The sequence below is a fragment of the Canis aureus genome, chromosome 33 (assembly GCF_053574225.1).
Source record: "Canis aureus isolate CA01 chromosome 33, VMU_Caureus_v.1.0, whole genome shotgun sequence".
Taxonomy (NCBI): Eukaryota; Metazoa; Chordata; class Mammalia; order Carnivora; family Canidae; genus Canis; species Canis aureus.
In genome coordinates, this window is record NC_135643.1 from 22,251,715 (window position 1) to 22,271,543 (window position 19,829).

At 37.5% G+C, this 19,829-nt stretch overlaps 1 protein-coding gene across 10 annotated transcripts in view; it reads left to right on the top strand.

The window, feature by feature from the left end:
• Positions 1–12,692: 12,692 nt before the first annotated feature.
• The window catches only part of LOC144303746 (uncharacterized), a 35,892-nt gene continuing 28,755 nt past the window's right edge, over positions 12,693–19,829 (top strand). For 8 of the 10 annotated variants that reach the window (XR_013370719.1, XR_013370716.1, XR_013370717.1 and 5 more), the window contains exons 1-2: positions 12,693–12,829; positions 14,176–14,534. Coding sequence is in view for 3 of the 10 variants with exons in the window: in XM_077882123.1 (XP_077738249.1) it covers positions 14,412–14,534 (123 nt within the window). In the remaining 7 variants the exon portion in view is untranslated. Of the gene's footprint in view, positions 12,830–14,175; positions 14,535–17,991; positions 18,189–19,829 lie in introns of all 10 variants that reach the window. The other 2 variants (XR_013370720.1, XR_013370721.1) reach the window with 1 other exon arrangement.

A 19,829-nucleotide genomic window follows, 5' to 3' on the forward strand; every position in this document is an offset into this window, starting at 1 on the left:
GAAGCAGGCTCCATGCACCGGGAGCCTGACGTGGGATTTGATCCTGGGTCTCCAGGATCGCGCCCTGGGCCAAAGGCAGGCGCTAAACCGCTGCGCCACCCAGGGATCCCCAGAAAATCGTTTCTTTCACAAAGCAGAAAAATTTAATTTTAATGAAGTCTGCTTTATTCTTTCTTTTATGGATTAGGTCTTTGGTGTTGTGTCTAAAATGTCCACTTTTTTCTGCCTTTTGTAGTTTACACTGAACATTTTAAATGACTCCATTTTCTCTTTCTTAGCATAGAAGTTGAACTTTTCCAAACTTTTTAGAACTTTTTTTTAATACTAACCCGCAAGTTTGCTGTATACATTTACAACTAATCCAAGTTCACTTTTGAATAGCGTTGAAGTATAATCCCTGGTCTAAAAATCCCCTGCACTCCATCTCTTGTATCTTGTATCTTGTATCTCTTGTATCCCCTGCACTCCATCTCCTCTCATCTCTTGTATCATTGCTGTCATTCATGTCACTTATACACACACACACATAAGTCTACATAATTAAATATATTTTTGTTATTATTTTGAACAAACTCTTATCTGTTAGATCATGTACGAATAAGAAAAATAAAGGTCTTTAATTTGTCTTCTCTTATTCCTTCTCTGATGCTCTTCCTTTCATACTGTAGATAAGAACTTATGACTTGTATTATGCTATTTCCCTCTAACATTTCTTGCAAAACAGGTTTGCTGGCAACGAATTCCCTCAATTTTTGTTTGTGAAAGTCTTTATCTCTCCTTCACTTTGAAAAATAATTTTGCAGGGTACAGAATTTTAAGTTGATGGAATTTTTTCCCCTGTACTTCAAATAGTTCACCCCATTCCCTTTTTGCTTGCCTGGTTTCTGAGAAGTCAGATGGAATTCCTATTTTTGCACTTCTATAAGTAAGTGGTTTTTATTTTTTCTGACTTCTTTTGGGATTTTCTCTTTATCTTTCATTTTCTGTAGTTTGAAGAGGACATGCCTAAATATCATTTTTTGGGGGGACATCTATTCTGTTTGGTGTTCTCTGAGACTCCCGGATCCATGATTTGGTATATGATATTAATTTAGGAAAATTCTCAGACCTTGTGTTTTAGACATTTCTTCTGTTCCTTTGTCTCTCTTCCTTCTGGTATTTCTATTATATATATATATTAGACATTTTATAGTTATTTCATAGTTCTTGGATAGTCTGTTATTTTATTTTCTAGGCTTTTCAGTTTGGGAGTTTTCTTCCTTTATTTTTTTTTAAAGATGTATTTATTTATTTTCCAGTGAGAGAGAGAGAGAGAGAATGTGCAGAGGGGAGAGACAGAAGGAGAGGGAGAAAGAGAAACTTAAACAGACTCCATGCTGAGCATGGAGCCCGATGCAGGGCTCAATCTCATGACCCTGAGATCATATCTGAGCTGGAAACCAAGAGTCAGATGCTTAACCTCATGTTTTGGAGTTTTCTATTAAGATTTCTGCAAGCTCACATATTTTTTCTTCCATGTCCAAACTCCTAATATGCCCATTTGAAGCATTCTTCATTTCTGTTAGTGTTTTTGCTTTCTAGCATTTCTTTTTAGTTCTTTCTCTGAATTCCTATTTGCTTACATTGCCTATCTGTTCTTACGTGCTGTCTACTTTATCCATTAGCATTCTTAGCATATTAATCATAGTTATTTTTAACTCCCTATTGATAATTCCAACATCTTTGCCATATCTTTGTCTAGTTCTGATGTTTGTTTGGTCTCTTTAAATTGTATTTTTGCCAGCAAGTATGCCTTGTAATTTTTTCTTTATCACTGGACACTGGGTAAAAGGAAATGCTATAAATAGACCTTCAATAATATGGAAGCGAGGTGTTGGCATAAGGAAAGTGTTCGCTTGTACTATGATTGGGTCTTAGTCTTTTAGTGAGCGTGCATCTGCTTTACAAGCGATTTTCAGGTTTTTTTTTCTCCCCTTTTAGGTGGGACAGAATGGATAGAATGGGCTTGAGTTGGGTACTTTCCTTCTTTCAGTTCAATTCAGCTCTCATAAAACTCCAACAGGTAAGGCTCTAGTTAAATAGCTTCTCCTGTTATGTTCAGAAGAACAAAGTGAGTGCTCTGGCATATTTCAAAAACAGTTTCTTTCCTCCTACTCCTCCTAGAAGCTCAAGGGGATTTTTCTCTGATAGTTACTGTGAGAACCAGATCAACTTCCTGAGGGAAAACTTAAAAACATGTATGAGTGGGGGGATCTGTATGATTGGGTCCTCCTGGAGTTTTGAACTCTCAGAATTGTCCATACTGAGCCTCCAGCAATTAGTCAGTTATAGTTCAGATTTTCCTACCCCAGCACTGGTTCTCACGAAGGTTTCTGCTCTGGTAAGTTGTGATTCTCTGCATTTGCCTGTCTGTTTCTCCAGTTCTAAGGACAGAGGTTTGCTCTGTTTTTGATTTTCATAGATCTTAGAAGAGTTGTTTTTTTTTCAGTTTTTCATTTTGTTCAACTTTGTATTTGTCGTTAGGACAGGGTGATGACTTCTAAGTTTCTTACATGCTGAATTGGAAACCGAAGTCCAAATGATTTTTTTTAAAGAAGATAGAATTTAAAAATCTAAGTTACAGTAAATCTCAAAAATGTCCCATAGATTTGGAGTGTGACTTCTAATTAGGTAATACTAAAGTAAATCATTGATTTTTTAACTTTCAAAATTGTCATGTATATTTTACATAACATAAAATTTACAATTTTAGGGATCCCTGGATGGCGCAGCGGTTTAGCGCATGCCTTTGGCCCGGGGCGCGATCCTGGAGACCCAGGATCGAGTCCCACGTCGGGCTCCCGGTGCATGGAGCCTGCTTCTCCCTCTGCCTGTGTCTCTGCCTCTCTCTCTCTCTGTGTGTGTGACTATCATAAAAAAAAAAAAAAATTTTACAATTTTAAGCATATTTTAGTGCACAGTTCGGTAGCGTTGAAGTATAATATGTTGCTGTGCAACCATCACTGCCATCTATCTCTGGAACTTTCCCCATCTTCCTAAACTGAAACTTTGTACTTGCTAAATAGTAACTCTCCATTTCTCCCTTGCCTTGGCCCCTCCCAACCACTATTTTACTTTTCTATGAATTCAACTACCCTCGGACCTCATATAAGTAGAATCATCCAATACCTGTCCTTTGGTGTTTGGCTTATTTCACTTGGCATGATGTGTTCAAGGTTCATTCATGTCACAACACATCATAATACCCTTTTTTTAAGGTTGAATGATAGTTCATTATACATATATTTCATTTTATTTATCCATTCATCTGTTGATGGACATTGGATTCTTCCTACCTTTTGGCTGTTCTGAAGAGTGCTGCTATGAAAACTGGTGTACAGAACCTGCGCATCTGACTTTTTTTCCTTAGAAAAAGCCCTTTTAGTAAATAAGTATTTATAAAGCGATTAATACTTGTTGGGCATTGTGCTAGGTGCTAGGTACACCCTAGTAATCTTAGAGCTCATCATTATGCCTCCTTATTTCTTGGATGTATAGAATCTAGGTTAGTAAAAAACGAATCCACACTTGGTGATGACATTGCTACCCAGCAGTCCAAATGCAAAGTGCCAATATTAATGTATTTGGGGACTAACGGTAAAATATACAGAAAATATTTTCTCATAAAATACTGAAAAGAATCACAATACTACAGAGATTTTGTTTAACATGTTAAGTGAGTATGCACTTTTTAAAGCCAGAGCCTTCTTTTCTCAGTTGTATGAAGTATGTTTTATTTATTTCAATAAATATACTCTCATTTGAACATTCTCTGGGGTAATAGAAAGACCAGGCACATCTAGCTTGAAATGGAATGGTTGGTTCTTCAGCTTAATACTAAGCAGTGATTAAAAAAAAAAGTCTCTAGGGTAACCATCTTGATCATTACCATTTACGTTGAATGGAGAAACTAAGTATTGCTTGAGCATTGTCCTCATTTGCCAGGTCTTTGACAAGTCATATTGCCTCTGCACTTGTTTCCTGGGGATAGTAATGCTTATCTTGTGGAGGTGTTTCAAAAATGAAATGAGAGGATTCATGTGAAAGCATTTTGTTAACTCAAGCACTATACCAATATAAGGAGTTTAACAAGTTGCTATTTGCAAACATGTCCTAATATTAACGTCTTAATGACTACAAAGAAGTGTCAAAATGTTCCCACCTTCTGCTGCTTCTTAAAGAATGTAACCTAAGTTGTGAAACCTTTTCCCCAATGGAATTCAAGAAAGTCACTCAGAATTGAAGAAAGGAATGTGTTCTATAATTTTTTTCCTCTCTGAATGGGGCAATATACTAAAAGGACTCAACCAAGCATACAACTATCCATCCCCACTTGCTTGCACGTGACCCTCTGTCTCACAGAATGCCACCCTCCACAGACCATTCCATTTCCACAATGACCACTAACCTGTCCTAGTTCCTTGCAGCCAAATGGGATATCTATAACTAAATGCTCTTCAAACATTTATTTATTTGTATTTATTTTAATTTTTAAGTGTAACTGCAGTAATAGTTAACAAACAGTGTTAGTTTCAGGTGTGCAAAGAGTGATAACCCATTTTATTTATTTTATTTTAAAAAATTTTAATTCTAGTATAGTTCACATACTGTGTTATATTAGTTTCAGGTGACACTCCTCAAACATTTAGAAAGAGCAACCATTTCCTTTTGCTGGGGACTTTCCTTTAGACCAGATTTTCAGAATTTTTACCAGTCTGACAACTTCTCATTGGATATTTTTTGTTCTTCTATTTCTCTTATGGTGCCTAGAATTGAGCACAATAGTGCACATACTGTATGAATAATGCAGAAAAAAAGACTTTTCTTATTCTAGGCCCTGTACTTCTATTAACACTTCCTAAATTCATATTAAAGTTTTAGCGAAAGCCTTGACTCACTTTTTTTTTGTTTTTATACCAGCTGCTGGTTGAGCCATATTTTACCCATTCTATTTTCCTATAGTGGCTTTTAAAAATTCAGCTGGGGTTACCTGGGTGCTCAGTTGATTAAGCGATTGACTCTTGGCATTTAGCTCGGGTCATGATTTCAAGGTGGTGAGATAGAGTCCCACACTCAGCCTGGAGTCTGCCTGGGATTCTTTCTTCCCCTCTCCTTCTGCCCTTCCCCTTGCTTTCTCTCTCTCTCAAATGAATAGATAAATAGAATATTTAAAAAAATGATTCTCAATCTTTCTGTGTCTCCCTCTGCTCATGCGTGCTTTCCTTCTTAAAAAAAAATTCAGTTGTAAAATTGAATCTATTTTTGTAAATTTCGTCCTGTCAGATGTAAAAATGAAAGCGTATAGAAAACATTTTTGTTTCTAAACCTTCTAATTCATATGGAACCCACTCTAACTTCTTTCCTGTGTTTGGATGTAAAAGCCTAAGAACAGTGCTCCTGTACCCTCAGTGTTAATGGCTTTCCTTGTACTTGAACTACTTGAATGGGTTTCTGATCTTTGCACTCAAAAACAGCCTCAACCAGAAAACACAGCATTAACCCAATTAGGGCTCATTTTACTTATCCTTAGTGGATGGATGGCCTGGACCGGAGGCCAACCTAAGAAATGGTCCCAAACTAAAGACCAAGAATTGTAGCAGCCTTGACTACACAATTGCCAGAACAAAAAGAAAATACTCCTCCAGACTGTATCTTTCTTGTATTGAAAATGAAAGAAACGACTGTATAAAACGATCATTTATGGGGAGAAACACAATGAATGAGTGTATGCAAAGCATGCACTGGACTTGGAGTTAGGGGACGCTGATTATTATCCTAATGCCACTACATTCAAGTTGTGGGACTTTTGGCTGGTCACAACTTTCCTAGGCTTCGGTTTCTCTATATGTAACAAAGAGTTAGGTGGATTACTTATAACATCTAAGGTCCCCTTTGGCTTGAAATGTCAGCTTCGGTATGTTTCATGTGCTGGGTGCACAGCACCACTTTGCCATCTCTCATGGTAGTCCTCTTCAGCCTTGCTTTCCTTGCTGTGTCTGGAAGATATTTCTTCCAAAGTCCTGGAGACAGCCAGGACCATCACAGGTGTGGAACTGTGGTTTATGGATTCAAGCCCCTTCCTCCCATCTCTCACCTGTATCCCTCTCCATTCTCTTCCCTGGATATGCATAAGCCTTCCTTATCTTTGTTCTTCTACTTTCAACAAGTCCACTTCTGCTTTGTCAAATCTTCCTGGCCTATGGTAAAATCTAGGGTTAACGTAATATAGTATTTCCCCCTCACCAATAAGTTTAGCTCTGATTGCTATAGCAGTACTTGGAGAGATTCCTGGTTTATTTTAATAGCTTCAGAGTATTCCATCATTTAGATGTATCAGAATCCACCTCATTAATTCTCTATTGCAGTTGCCAGTAATATCCCTTTACTTTCATGGTTTTGATTATGTCTGTATTCACCTGCAGGACCAATTCGTAGAGATGGAATTATTGGGTTAAAAGGCAGAGAGTTATGTGTGATCTTGAAGGATACTTCTGAATTTCTCTCCAAAAAAGTGCTTGTCCCAACTTACATACCCATACCCACAAGTGATATGAAGGGCCTGTTTTCAACACTTATTCCAATGCAGTGTATGGTCAGATCAAACTTTTTGGGTTTTCCAATTTGGTAAGCGAGAGATAATATGTCACTATCATTTTAAATTGTATTCTTTTATTGTGATTGAGGTTGAACATTTTTTCATGTGTTTGATGGCTATTTGTCTTTCCATTTTTTGTTATCTGTTAATATCATTTGCTAATGCTGCTATTTAGGTATATTAAAGATAATTTGATATATGCTTTCAAAATTATGTAAAATAAGGCTTAGGTAATGATCAAAAATCAGGACAGAAGGTTTTAAATCTAAAAATAATTACAAAGAGGGGGACCTGGGTGGCTCAGTGGTTGAGCATCTGCCTTTGGCTCAGGTCATGATCCCAGGGTCTTGGGATCAAGTCCCTCATCGGGCTCCCCACAGGGAGCCTGCTTCTTCCTCTTCCTATGTCTGCTTTTTTCTTTGTGTCTCTCATGAATAAATAAACAAAATCTTTTAAAAATATAAAATAGGGATGCCTGGGTGGCTCAGTGGTTGAGTGTCTGCGTTTGGCTCAGGGCGTGATTCTGGAGTCCCAGGATTGAGTTCCATTGCATGGAACCTGCTTCTCCCCCTGCCTATGTCTCTGCTCTCTCTCTGTGTCTCTCATGAATAAATAAATACAATCTTTTAAAAAATAAAATAAATAAAATAAATAAAAATAATTACAAAGAAAATTTTGTAGGAATTCTTTCTTCTTTTAAAGGTTATATATTTAAATAATGTCTACAACAACCATCAGGCTCAAACTCACAACCCTGAGGTCAAGAGTCCCATGCTCCTCCGACTGAGCCAGCCAGGTGCCCATGGAGGAATTCTTTTTTTTTTTTTTAAGCTTTTAATATTTATTTGACACACACACACACACACACACACAGAGCACAAGCAAGAAGGGCAGCAGACAGAGAGAGAGGGAGAAGCAGACTCTCCGCTGAGCAGGGAGCCCACCTTGGGACTAGATCCCAGGACCCTGGGATCATGACCTGAGCTTTAGGCAGATGCTTAACCAACTGAGCCACCCAGGTGCCCCTCAGGAGGAATTTTTTGTCATCATGTTTCCTTTTGCATTTTATTCTCTATCTTCTCTTTCCTATTTACCTCTCTTTTCCCTCAACTATCCATGAAGAATTTAAATATACATTTAGTATTTCTATTTAGTTAGGAGGGATTGCTCTTACCTTGCTTCTTTGCACCTATAACATTTGATGTAGTTGTCTAGGCCATGCCTGGACTGTGGCCTGAGTGAGGTATTCACTCTACCTGCGTGAATGCTATGGAAACCAGTATAAGGCATTTCTAGCTTCAGCAGTGGGAAGCAGGCTCTGCCTCACAAGATGGGGAGGTTCGATCATTGGAAGGGTGTTTAGATTCTGGATGTTCAAAAAGATTGACAATTGTCATTAGCAGTTCTCAATTGATTTTCTTCTCTAGGCAGTTTTCTTTAAAAACCCACTTGAAAATCAAGACTAATTGTCTATTTCTTCTCTTGCCCTAAAATGTTGAGGGTTAAAGAGGCAAATAATTGGTCCTCTCTTCACAAAGCCTGATCAGAGTTTGGTTGGGAGAGGAAATAGGAAAATGCAGTTGGAGAAATAGTTGCCAAAGCCAAAATTTATGCCTGGAATTACCAGTTTTTAATTCTTTATTCCAATTTTTTAAATTATATACTCTCTACCTGCTTACTTTTTCTAAAAAATGATTTCACACTAACGTTTTCTGGATAAAAATAACAGCTTATTGTTCTTATAGTTTCTAGAATTACAACAGTTAAGTTTGGGCTAGCCGCAAAGATACACATGGCCTAAAAATAAAGTTATTATGCTTCTACTCCCCAGGCTAATGGTATTAGTTCGTTAGAGCTGCTGTAATAAAGTACTACAAACTGGGTGGCTTAAACAACAGAAATAGAATGTCCTGCAGTTCAGGAGACTATGAGCCCAGGATCATGGTGTGGCAGGATTGGTTCCTCCTGAGGCCAGCAAGGGAAGGCTCTGTTTCAGTCTTCCCTCCTCAGCTTGTGATTAGCCGTCTTCTCCCTGTGTTTACACATTGCCTTCCCTCTATACATGTCTCTGTGTCCAAATTTATCATTTTTATAGGGATATGGGCCGTGTTGGATTAGGGCCCATCCAAATGATCTCATTTTAACTTGCTTACCTCTATTTCCAAATAAGGTCATGTTCTGAGGTTCTATAGATCAGGACACCAACATAGGATTTTTGAGGGGGTTGTGATCAACATTAATCTTGTTGCTGATCTTAATAAACTTTGTGTTTGAGAGGGGAGAAAAAGAGAATGTAAAACACTGTAATAGCTATATTGCATTCTAATTTGGGGGAAAAGTAGTGCTGAGGGCCAGGAGTCTGAGATAATGACATTGCCAAATGTGGACAAGCTCCAGAAGACCTGTCAGTATACAATCTCTTTTTATAATATTTTAAAATAATAATTTGTAGATATGATGTAGGCAATTAAAATAAGTAGAATTTGGTACCTATATGTCTTATGCACAGCTCTAAAAGCCTTTTTTTTTTTTCCAATTTAAAAAAACACAACTTTAGGACTCCTGGCTGGCTCAGTAGAGCATGCAACTTTTGATCTTGGGGTCGCAAGTCCAAGCCCCACATTAAATGTAGCACTTACTCTAAAAATTTTTTTTAAAAAAGCACAACTTTTCTAATCTTAAGGTACTAAATTTATTTCTCTTCTCTAATTCTCAGGTGTTAAAAATTATTTTTTTTTCAGATTTTATTTATTTATTTATTCATGAGAGACAGGGAGAGAGAGGCAGGCAGAGACACAGGCAGAGGGAGAAGCAGGCTCCATGCAGGGAGCCCGATGCTGGACTCCATCCGGGGACGGTGGGATCATGCCCTGAGCTGAAGGCAGACAGACGCTCAAGCACTGAGCCACCCAGGCATCATAAAACTTATTTTGGAAACAATTTGACAATTTTGCAGAAGTTAGTTTTACTAATTTCACTGAATTTTTCTTTGATTACAAAAAACCACACAAGAAATCTCAAAACTCACGAGTTTTCATATGGATTTTTCCAATCAATTGAAACCACATTTTTTGAGCACCTGTATATAAAACAGAATATAGTTTTATATTCTAGCTCAAAAAAATGTGCTAGAGTCAGAAAATTGTGATGAATCTTCTCTAATCCATCTGCCATATCTACTGCACAGGACTAAAAAAATGATAGAGTAAACAAAAAAAGCCTCACAAGTCCAAAGTACTTTTATAACCAGCTATGAACAAACAGCCTCACTTTGCTTTTAGGTTACTGAAACATATGGCAAATTCTCTATTGGTCTCAAGCACCTTAGAATGAAAATGGAGATGATTGATGAGATGTTACAAGTAATTAATAGTATGAACAAATGCTGTCAACTTTTATTGAATAGCCTTATTAAAATTACAGTCTTAAGATTTGAAAAATAGGCTTGAGTCTAAGACGACTCCCTTCTGAGTCTCCTTTGCACTTAGTTTGAGCCTATTTAGTTTCCTACACATTCTTTTTTGCATTTTGACATATTACATTTTGGCAAATTTCCTAATTTTGGCGAACCATACATATTTCCTACCATACTCTGCATGAAGCTTACAGTCAGAATGTATTCTATTCATATTCAGTTTCTTTGGGGCTTCCTCCTTCGCACCTTGCTGGTCACTAGAAACATTGCAATCTTTGTGAAACTTTTGAATGTGAATGAGCAAAGCAGCCACATGATGGCAGCATGTTAAAAGAATAAGGATTGCTCACTTGAGGCCATCCTTTTAATCTTTAAAAATCTGTATGAAGAGGAAAACTTCAAATCTACCAATTTAGTGAATCCCTGATCTTCATTGATTCTTACAGAGGCAGGAGCTTGGAGAAAGAGATGGTTTCCAGATTTCAAAAACAATAAGGATGCAAGAAAACAGAGGGCTCTGAACATTGAGATTTTAAGCTAGAACCAGACAATCAGGATGTGACTCATCCTTCAAGCTGAATGGTTTTTGGTTGCGATTAGGGAATTGTTTGGCAAATTGTATAAAGAAAAATGATAACTTATGGATAGTGCCTAATTTTAATGTCTGGTAGTTATACAGATGTTTTTGATTGCTCTGCTGATTAAATTTTTAAAAGTCATATACATGTGTGCGTTACATATTTTTAAATGGGTTGCCAAAATATTGCAATAATAATTTGAACAGCTTTTTGGCCTTGTCATCTGTGACTAAGGATTTTTATTTCATTAGCAAACAAATTAGTCAACATTTGTTGGAAATCTCCAACTGCATGATAATTGCTTAAGTAGGAGAGAGAGAAAGAAGTTCTTGTGCTGGAAGTCTAGGTGTAATTTATCTGTCCCCGTAGACAATGTCATCCTCTTTCTTATTTAAAGTCTTGATATTGTTTTCTCTAGTATTGGCATCGTTTTCAGCCAGGCTTTCTTTGGTGATGCCAAATATAACCCTGGATCATGTTTAGCTGGAGGTTTAGTTACGTCAAAAAATACAGTTCTTTCCCCCAAAAGTTTCAGCGAACGTTCTGGAGCTGGCTCCTATTGGCTGGGCTCAGGTCACTTGCAAATTCCTGAGCTAATCAAAGTGACAAGGAGGAATAGAGCGTTCTGATTTGCCAGGCCAGGCACGGGCAAGTGGCTGGGTGCATATTGAGCCACTTGCTTCCCCACTAACAACATAAGAAAAGAGAAACAGACATTAAATAGTTTGCTGTACTGTTGCTTATCATGCCCAACATAGAGCTTTTATCGCAGTTGAAACTCATACTCAGATTTCCCAAATGACAGTGGTTTTACCTATGTACAACAGTATGGAGTACCTGTGAGTAAAATAATATTGTTATATTAAATGATCTAATATGCAATAATCAAACTATGTTTGGTCATAAGAAAAATCACCTAGCCGGAGTTTCTCACATTGTGTCTGCCAATGTCATAATTTCTTGGGGTGTTTGCTATAAATACAAATTCCGAAGCTTCATCCTTTAGACTTCCTGCATCAGAATCTCAAGAGATCGGGTCCTAGGAAGTAGCATTTTTAAGCAAGAGCCTTTTAGGCACTGTGATTTTAAGCATTTCTGGCTTAACATATTTAATCGTATGCAGCCCTAGAGATTGCATATTTGTAGAAAAGAAATCAGAGATCTACAAGATACCTTTCAATCCCTTCTTTAGGCTGGCCTCTTACTCTGGTCATCTTTTTTTGTTCTTTTGTCCTGCTCAGAGTTTTATACTCAGAAAGGCTGAGAATTATACCAACTATATGTCTAATTTGTAGCATTCCAAATTAATCACTGTTAAGTCTATTAGTCTTCATAGCAAATCTTAAAATAAAAATATAGAATTAGAAAAGGCCTTAGTTGAACTAACTCCTCTTATACTCCGATAAAGACTGATTTCCAGAAAAGTAAGTGAATTGCTAAGCTGGGCAATTAATATGGATGGCCCTTTTGAAACCACTCATTTTTAAATGACTATTTCATTTGGGGAAGTGGTCATAAAAGTCAGTTAGCATTTAGAATGAAAACCCAGCTTTAGTTACATTTAATTGTTTGTGCACCAGAGCATAAAATTCAATTTCAGAACCCTGAACCATATTTTATGATATGTCTTTATTAATGGTTATTAGACATTTGCTATCCCTCTACATGTATTCCTCATTCCTCACAATGCTGAGTGTAAGTGCTAGCATGCCCACTTTGTAAATGAGGAATCTGGGACACGCATAGATTAGGTAACTCGGCCTAGATCAGTATTTCTCAAACTTCTAAGAGACTTGGCAGTCTGGTTAGTATGCAAATTCCGATTCAGTAGGTCTGGAGTGGGACCTGAGATTCTGCATCTTTAACCAGCTCACAGGTGAAGGCCAACATTGTTGGCTTGTTGATCATACATCAAGTGACAGGGTCTTAGATCATGAAATAATTCACAGTAGTCTGGCAGGGTCTTAACCCCGGCTAACTGACACTGAAGCAGAGTATGTGTTGACCTTTCTCTTTATTACATTATAATTTACACCCTACAGATAGAGGAGTGAGGTCACTTTTTGCTGAATGTTCATTTGTGATGTAACTTTATCCTTGAGGAATATGCAGGGAAATGAAGCCTATTCAGACCATTCTCACCTCAGAGGCTGTCTCCTCTACATCTGCCTGTTTTGAGATGGCTCCTACATAATCATGAGGGTAAACAACTGATATACTTAAATTATTTTGAATCCATACAACCATTCTCTATCAATGCAGTATTCAATAAATTACATGAGCTAGTTAACACTCTATTACAAAATAGGCTTTGTGTTAGATGATTTTGCCCAGCTATGGGCTAGTGTAAGTGTTCTGAGCCATGTTCAAGGTAGGCTAGGCTAAGCTGGATGTTCTGTAGGTTAGATGCATTAAATGCATTTTCAACTTACAATATTATCAATTTACGATAGGGTTATTGGACATAACCCCATTATAAATTGAGGAAGACCTATATTGTCGAGTGGCAAAACTAAAACACCTTAGTAATGAATTTGATGTCCTTTATTCAAGGGAAATAATCCATGGATTTGGATTACCAAATACAGTTCCTTACAAGCAGAGGAGCACTGGTCTGGAGGACTTTGGGAGAAAAGCCAGTTTTATAGGACATTAGAAGCAGCAAGGCAGAGGGGCGCCAGACTGGGCCACTCAGTTAATGCATCTGACTCCTGATTTGGCTCACGTCATGACCTCAGGGTACTGAGATCCAGCCCTAAATTCAGCTCCATGCTGAACAGGGAGTTGGCTAGGGATTCTCTCTTCTTCTGCCCTTTCCCCCTTTGTGTGTGTGTGTGTCTGTGTGTGCACACACACGTGCGCAGAAACAGAGCATGATGGGCTAGCAGGTCAGGATTTCTGTGTAGGGCTAACAGTTCCTGTTTTCTAGGGTAAAGTAAGCTAGCTAATGTTAAATTGAAGGATTGGGATTGGTGTATGCTGGGATTCTCTGACAGTGAGGTGTTTCCCCTAAGTGCAGGCTAACTTAGGTTTAGATTTGTGATGTGGGAAAGGCCACCGGGGTTGCCTCCATTTTGTGGATCCTAATGTATGACTTAACTCTATCAATATAATCTGTATTTTTCCTTTGCTTCTAGCTTGATTTCTAGTTTATCTTCCTTTTCTTCCCATTTTCCTTCGTTTTCATAGTTCGTTTTCTTCTGATTCCTCTTTTTGTCCCATACTTTCTTTTTGTCCAAAAGCCACTTCTTTTATATTATACTATAATTTTAGCAGTTACTGAAAGTAAAGAAAATTCAAATTAGCCACCTTTATACTGTATTATTTTGGTAAAAAATAGCCTGGAGTCAAGGATTTCCTTTGTACCCCTTGTTTTTCTTCAGGTGAGGGTAGTTTGACTGACTTAGTCTGTGTAAACAGAGGGACAGGGGAAATAAAACTGGATGCTCAGCATAAAAAGGGCTAATGACAAAGCTATTTTTAGGCAAAGGGGCTTTTTTGTCTTTTCCATGTTATTCTTTACAACCATTTGGTATCTCTGTTCTCAGGTTCTTATCTTTAAAAGACAGCTGCTTTACCTCAAGCATAAATCAGAAAAGGAAAAGGAGCTACCCAGCAAAGCCTGGCCTGGAGGGAGGATGAAAGGGGATAGAAGTTGAGAGAGGGGAAGGGAAGAATAAAGGTCCCCTGGAGAGTCAACTCCAGGCCAAGCACAATAAATGAGAATCCTCTACCCTTCTGGTGAGCACAGACTGAACAGAGAATCTTACTTGAGAAGAAAAAGATGAAGCCCTGGATGCCTCAGAGGCAGCAAAGAAGATCCCATGAGAGTGACAAATATGCCTTGGGAGCAAATCTGCCCTGGAAGTACAAGGCGTACCCTCCGCGTTCGTGGCATAAATGGGAGGTAGGTGCTCAATTCCAGGATACAAGATGGAACTGGGAAAGAGGACAAAATGTGATTAATCATCAGTCATAGTTATGTAAAATAGGAACCACACTGCGTTTTCCCAGAATGCTCCAGAATCAAGACTTTATACATGAAGTATTTCAGTTTTCTTGGAAAATATATTGCAAGTGGATTTTTAAAAAGATTTTATTTATTTGATCATGAGAGGCACAAAAACATAGGCAGAGGGAGAAGCAGGCTCCCCACGGGGAGCCCGATGCAAAACTCTACCCAGGACCCCGGGATAACAACCTGAGTCGAAGACAGACACCCAACCACTGAGCCACCCAGGAGTTTCTATTGAAGATAGATTTATTCAAAATTATACACATCAAAAAAACTCTCAAAATTTCCATATACACACAAATCTGGGCTTCCCAGTTAACGTTAATATATTTAAAAACAATAAATTGTTAAAAGAAAAAAACTCATTAAAATTTAGCGAGAATGATTATTTGACACCAGATAGCTAGCTTTACATTTTTCTTTTCCTTACTTTTTTTTTAGCCAGCTGTTAGGAATTATATAAATACGACTTAATTTATACAAACTTAGCTAGAAAATTGGAGGACTAATATCAACATCAGTTTAATTTTCTATCCTTTGAAAATTAGCTTAATACTGAAAATTTAGAGCTTTTAAAAAATAAAATTCTGGATAAGAATAAAAATGTGCTACCAGATTTGTTTGCTCTCAGTATTTTCAGCTCACTTATATTTTAACATGCTCTTACTCTAAGTTATCAGAGAGTGGATTATTCAAATATAGGTAAGTAAAGGTGATGGGGGCTGCAGAGGTGGGGAAAGGGGGAATGTCAGCAATTTTGTGATGGCAAATCAGCAGATGAAAAAAATGCAAATTAATTCTCATTTTAGATATCTTTTGCAGCCAGAAATACAACACTAGGCCCTTTAAGGATGCCAGTCTTGATTTATATTACTCTTTCCAGCTGCATTTAAATATACCTCTTTATCTCTCCGCATTTCTTTTCTCTCGGTTGATGGCTAATGGACACTGCACACCTGACAGGCCCCAAGGACAGGGAGTTAGAAACACTTTCAGGGAGCATAACAATTCAGTTCCCAGCTATAAACATGCACACACACATAACCAGGAACCAAAGGAAGTTAAGAAGGAGTTGTGATGTACTCACAAGAAAAAAAAAAAAGCTATGGGATATATTAACATAAAGCTCAGTTTAACAGAATATTCTTGAATGGAAACTATTGTGATTGCTGTGCTAACAAGTAACACTGATGTCTCAGGGATAGAAATTGTATGAAGATTATAAGACTATAGATACACCCTCATATATATTGTTTTTTAAAATTAGTTTTTTTCAATGGTAAGGTATGTACATGGTATATAATTCAAGAATTAGTTCGTAAGGAAAAGGCCCCCTAATCTCCTATCACTAGCTCCCTACCTGTCCCTCTTCACCTCTACCCATCAGTCTTGCTCCTTAGAGGCAACCACTATAGACAGTATCTTGTGTATTATTATACCAGAGATGTAATGTGGAAGATTTTAAACTCTCTCTTCTGTGCCTTAGTTGAAACTTAAGAGGTTCAGTTTCCATTGACTTAAAACAACAAAATGGAACTCTAGTCTTTGATTCTGACCTGAAACAACTGCCATTTATCAGTCCTAATAACTGAGAACTTGCTAGATATACCAGGAATAGCCCTGATTCTGCTTTAGGAGCTAGATCTTCCCCTAGCAACAAGTTAAATGGCCAACTCTCTTAACGGACCCTGTTTCACTATTTATTGCTGTATAATTACAGCTAAGTCCAAATGAAAATGTAAAATGAATGTGACTGACTTATATAAGTTGAATGATATGGGCAGAATGGGCTGTGAAAGGAAACACATTGCTTTTTGTTTTTTTTGCTATTCTATCCAAGGTTTCCTATCTACTTTGGGTGAATTATGACCAGCCACATGAAAATACACTGATTAAAAAAAAAAGACAAGGAGAAGCTGCACATCTCCCTCTTGTGTGGAGTGCTGATAAATTTATATGGCTATTTTGTCTGTGTAAACTGCCAATTATTAATAATTCAGCAATAGATCTTTTGAGTTCTAAGCACTTTAAAATCGATAAAGTCTCCAAAATATCTATAATTTGCAACCATTTAAGATTTACCAGGATGATACAGCAGAAAGTCCTCATCAAAATATCCAAAATACCCCCTTTGGTTCTTATAATGGCAAAGTTTTATTTTGTTTTGGCATTTATAGTAGAGTTAACTAAATGGCTCTGTGTTAGTTCTTGGTGCTATAAATGTGAGATTAAATTGGAACAATTGTGACAATGCATAATGAAATTACTGTTGTTATTCCCTGTTCACACCTAAAATGGTTCACATAGCAGCCTGAGAGGTGGACTGCCAGGTGCAAAACAAACTGCAGCTAGCAGCACTTTTAAGTTTTGGCAGAAGAGTTATCCAGTGATGAGGTTCAAGATGGGAATGCCACATCTCCAGGAGCATTCTAATAGTGTTGCTAGCTATGAATTATTACACCTTCAACAGGAAGTCACAAGGGTCTATGCTTGTTCAATATTTATTTTCCTGGATCACCCATCTAAAAGATGTTATTTGTCATTATTTATAATTCATTTGGCTGTTTGATGAAAAAGCTGTCATATTTTTTCTACTTTCTAAACTAAATTTTAACTTTCAAAGCTATATGCAGACATAGTTTAAAAAAGTTCAGTATTTCATAAGGCTTATAATTTAAAAATGACACTTTTCTTCCCCTTCCTTCTCCTGATTATTGCTCCTCAAAGAAAACCACTTTCAACTTTTAGACCTTCCTCCTGGTGTTTGCTGTCATATTTTTAAATAACAGTCATGTAATGCTATTTTGTTCAATTTATGTATTATTGATCAATTCCCAATTCTAGCCTCTGCTCCCCTGCCCCTCAAATAGTTATCCTCTCCTCTTTCTAGTATAGCTGCAGCTTCATTTTTGGCTGAATCAACATTCAGTTGTCATTATTATGCACATTTAAATAGTAGTCTAATGTAGGGGAGGAAAAAATTTTCGTTGGCCCTCCTAGGGTCCTTGGTTGTGTCTGAAAAATTAAACCAGCAAAGAGAGGCGCTTGAGTGGCTCAGTCAAATGTCAGACTCTTGGTTTCAGCTCAGGTCATGATCTCAGGGACCTGGGATGGAAACCCATGTTGTGGAATCCAGCCCTGAGTTGGCTTCTCACTGAGCACAGAGTCTGCTTGAGATTCTCTCCCTCTCCCTCTGCCCCTCCCCACCCGATGCATGTGTGCGTGTGTGTTGTGTGGGTGCTGTGTGTGCACTCTCTCTAAAATAAATAAAATCTTTTATGAAAAATAAACTAACAAAGACAGGAGAAAAGCATACAAATATACTTAATATAACTTTTACATGACACAGGAGTCTTCATAAGGAAAAGAAGACCTTTTGAAGAAATTATAATCTGAGTGTTTCTATGTGGGATTTGCTGAAGAATGGAACCTCACGGAGAAACAGGACAAGAAGTATGAGTGAAGTGTAGCAACCTGGAAAAAGCTCAGCAAAGCCTCTTCATTTGGATTCTGGGTCTCAGAGATAAGGATACCGCTTTCTTGTAGGTATAGTGGGGGCACGTCTCAAATGAGGGTCTTATGATCTGCTTCAGGTGAGAAGGGGAGAGGAATGTCAGAGAAACCTTCCTGCTTCTGCTGTTTTCTCAAACTTAGCTTGAAAGATTCAATACGCCAAGGTGCTGTATTTTGGGGTATCCTGTTTTGAACCCCATCAGTATCATGATTATAATTACTTTCTTCTATAACTTTGTTTTCTAGGTAGTTGTAATTTACTTTTTCTCCTTAGTTCTCCATGTACCTATAGCTAATTCATCCTGTATTGCTTCACAAAGTATTGACTTCCTCTTAATATCTTCTAGCACTTCGGATAATCTCTCAGCTTCCCCATTTTCTTGAAGACACAAGTTCCATTCTGCTACTCCAGTCTGGGGCTCTCTGTCCCTTCCACTTGCTTTCCAGCTGCCTTCTTGGGATTTCCCACCACATCATCCTGGAAGTCCCCGTTGCTTTCCTCTTGGACCACATTCTTCATTCTTGGAGCCTTGACACTCCCTCCTTCTTGGTTCATGCCCCTGCTCTAGTGTGGCACTGAACCTTGGAGGCCTTTGCATCTCTGAAAAGGAAAATGTTCTCATTCTATCATCATATTTATTTTATAGTTAGACAAGGTGTAGAATTTGAGACTTGTAATACTTTATTCTTCAAATTTGAAGAGATTTTTCTACTATGTTCTAGGTATGAATATAGCTTTGATACTGAAACATCTGGTATATTCTGATTCATGCTTCTTGGTATGTGAGTTCTTTTTCCTTTTCTTCTCATTCCCCTCACTCTCCTGGAAGCTTTTAGAATCTTATTTTCTATAGCTAATGTTCTGAAGTTTCTCAGTGATATGTGTTTATATGACTTTCCCCCCCATTGTACTGGACTCCTTTTTTCATCTTGGTGTGACCTTTTAGTCTGAAAACTCTTTTTCAGTTCTGGAGATTTTCTTGAATCATGTTTTGATAATTTTCTCCATTTCATTTTCTCTGATTTCTTCACAGATGTCTTATTATGTTGAAGTTAGATTTTCTGGAAAGATGATTTAATCCTCTTTTATCTTTTTGTTTTCTTGTTCCCACCTCCCCAGTCCCACTCCCAGTTGGTTTTCTGCCAATTTAGTGAGGTTTCAGGAAAGAACACACATAAACATTTGTTTATTGTACCATATTTAGCCATAGTCTGACAATTATGGAGGTGCTAAAGCTTTGTAGGGAACTAACTGCTCCCTAAGAACTGGTTGCTAACTAGATCATAGAAGGACAGTGACTAAATAGGCCATTGATATGGGATTATCCTTTTTAAATTCAAATATGAAATTAGCTCCCATGGAAATTTCTGTGAAGCTACCTGACATCCATAAAGTTTAGGATAGGGTAATGATTTCAGTTCTCCAGGGGGAGAAGGAAAAACAAAATCAATTCCTTGTGTGAAAACTCTACTTTGTCCCTAAGATTAAATTGGTCTCAAATATCAGTGGCATTCTTTGGCCATCAAATATCCAACAAACAAAATACAGACTTGTCTTTTTAATACTGACCTGACTTTTAAAATGATATAGTCATTAGAATTTACTTTTTAATTTATAAATAAGAGAAGAAAAGTCAAATTTCATTCCAGTTTGGACCTAAATTTTTTTTTTTT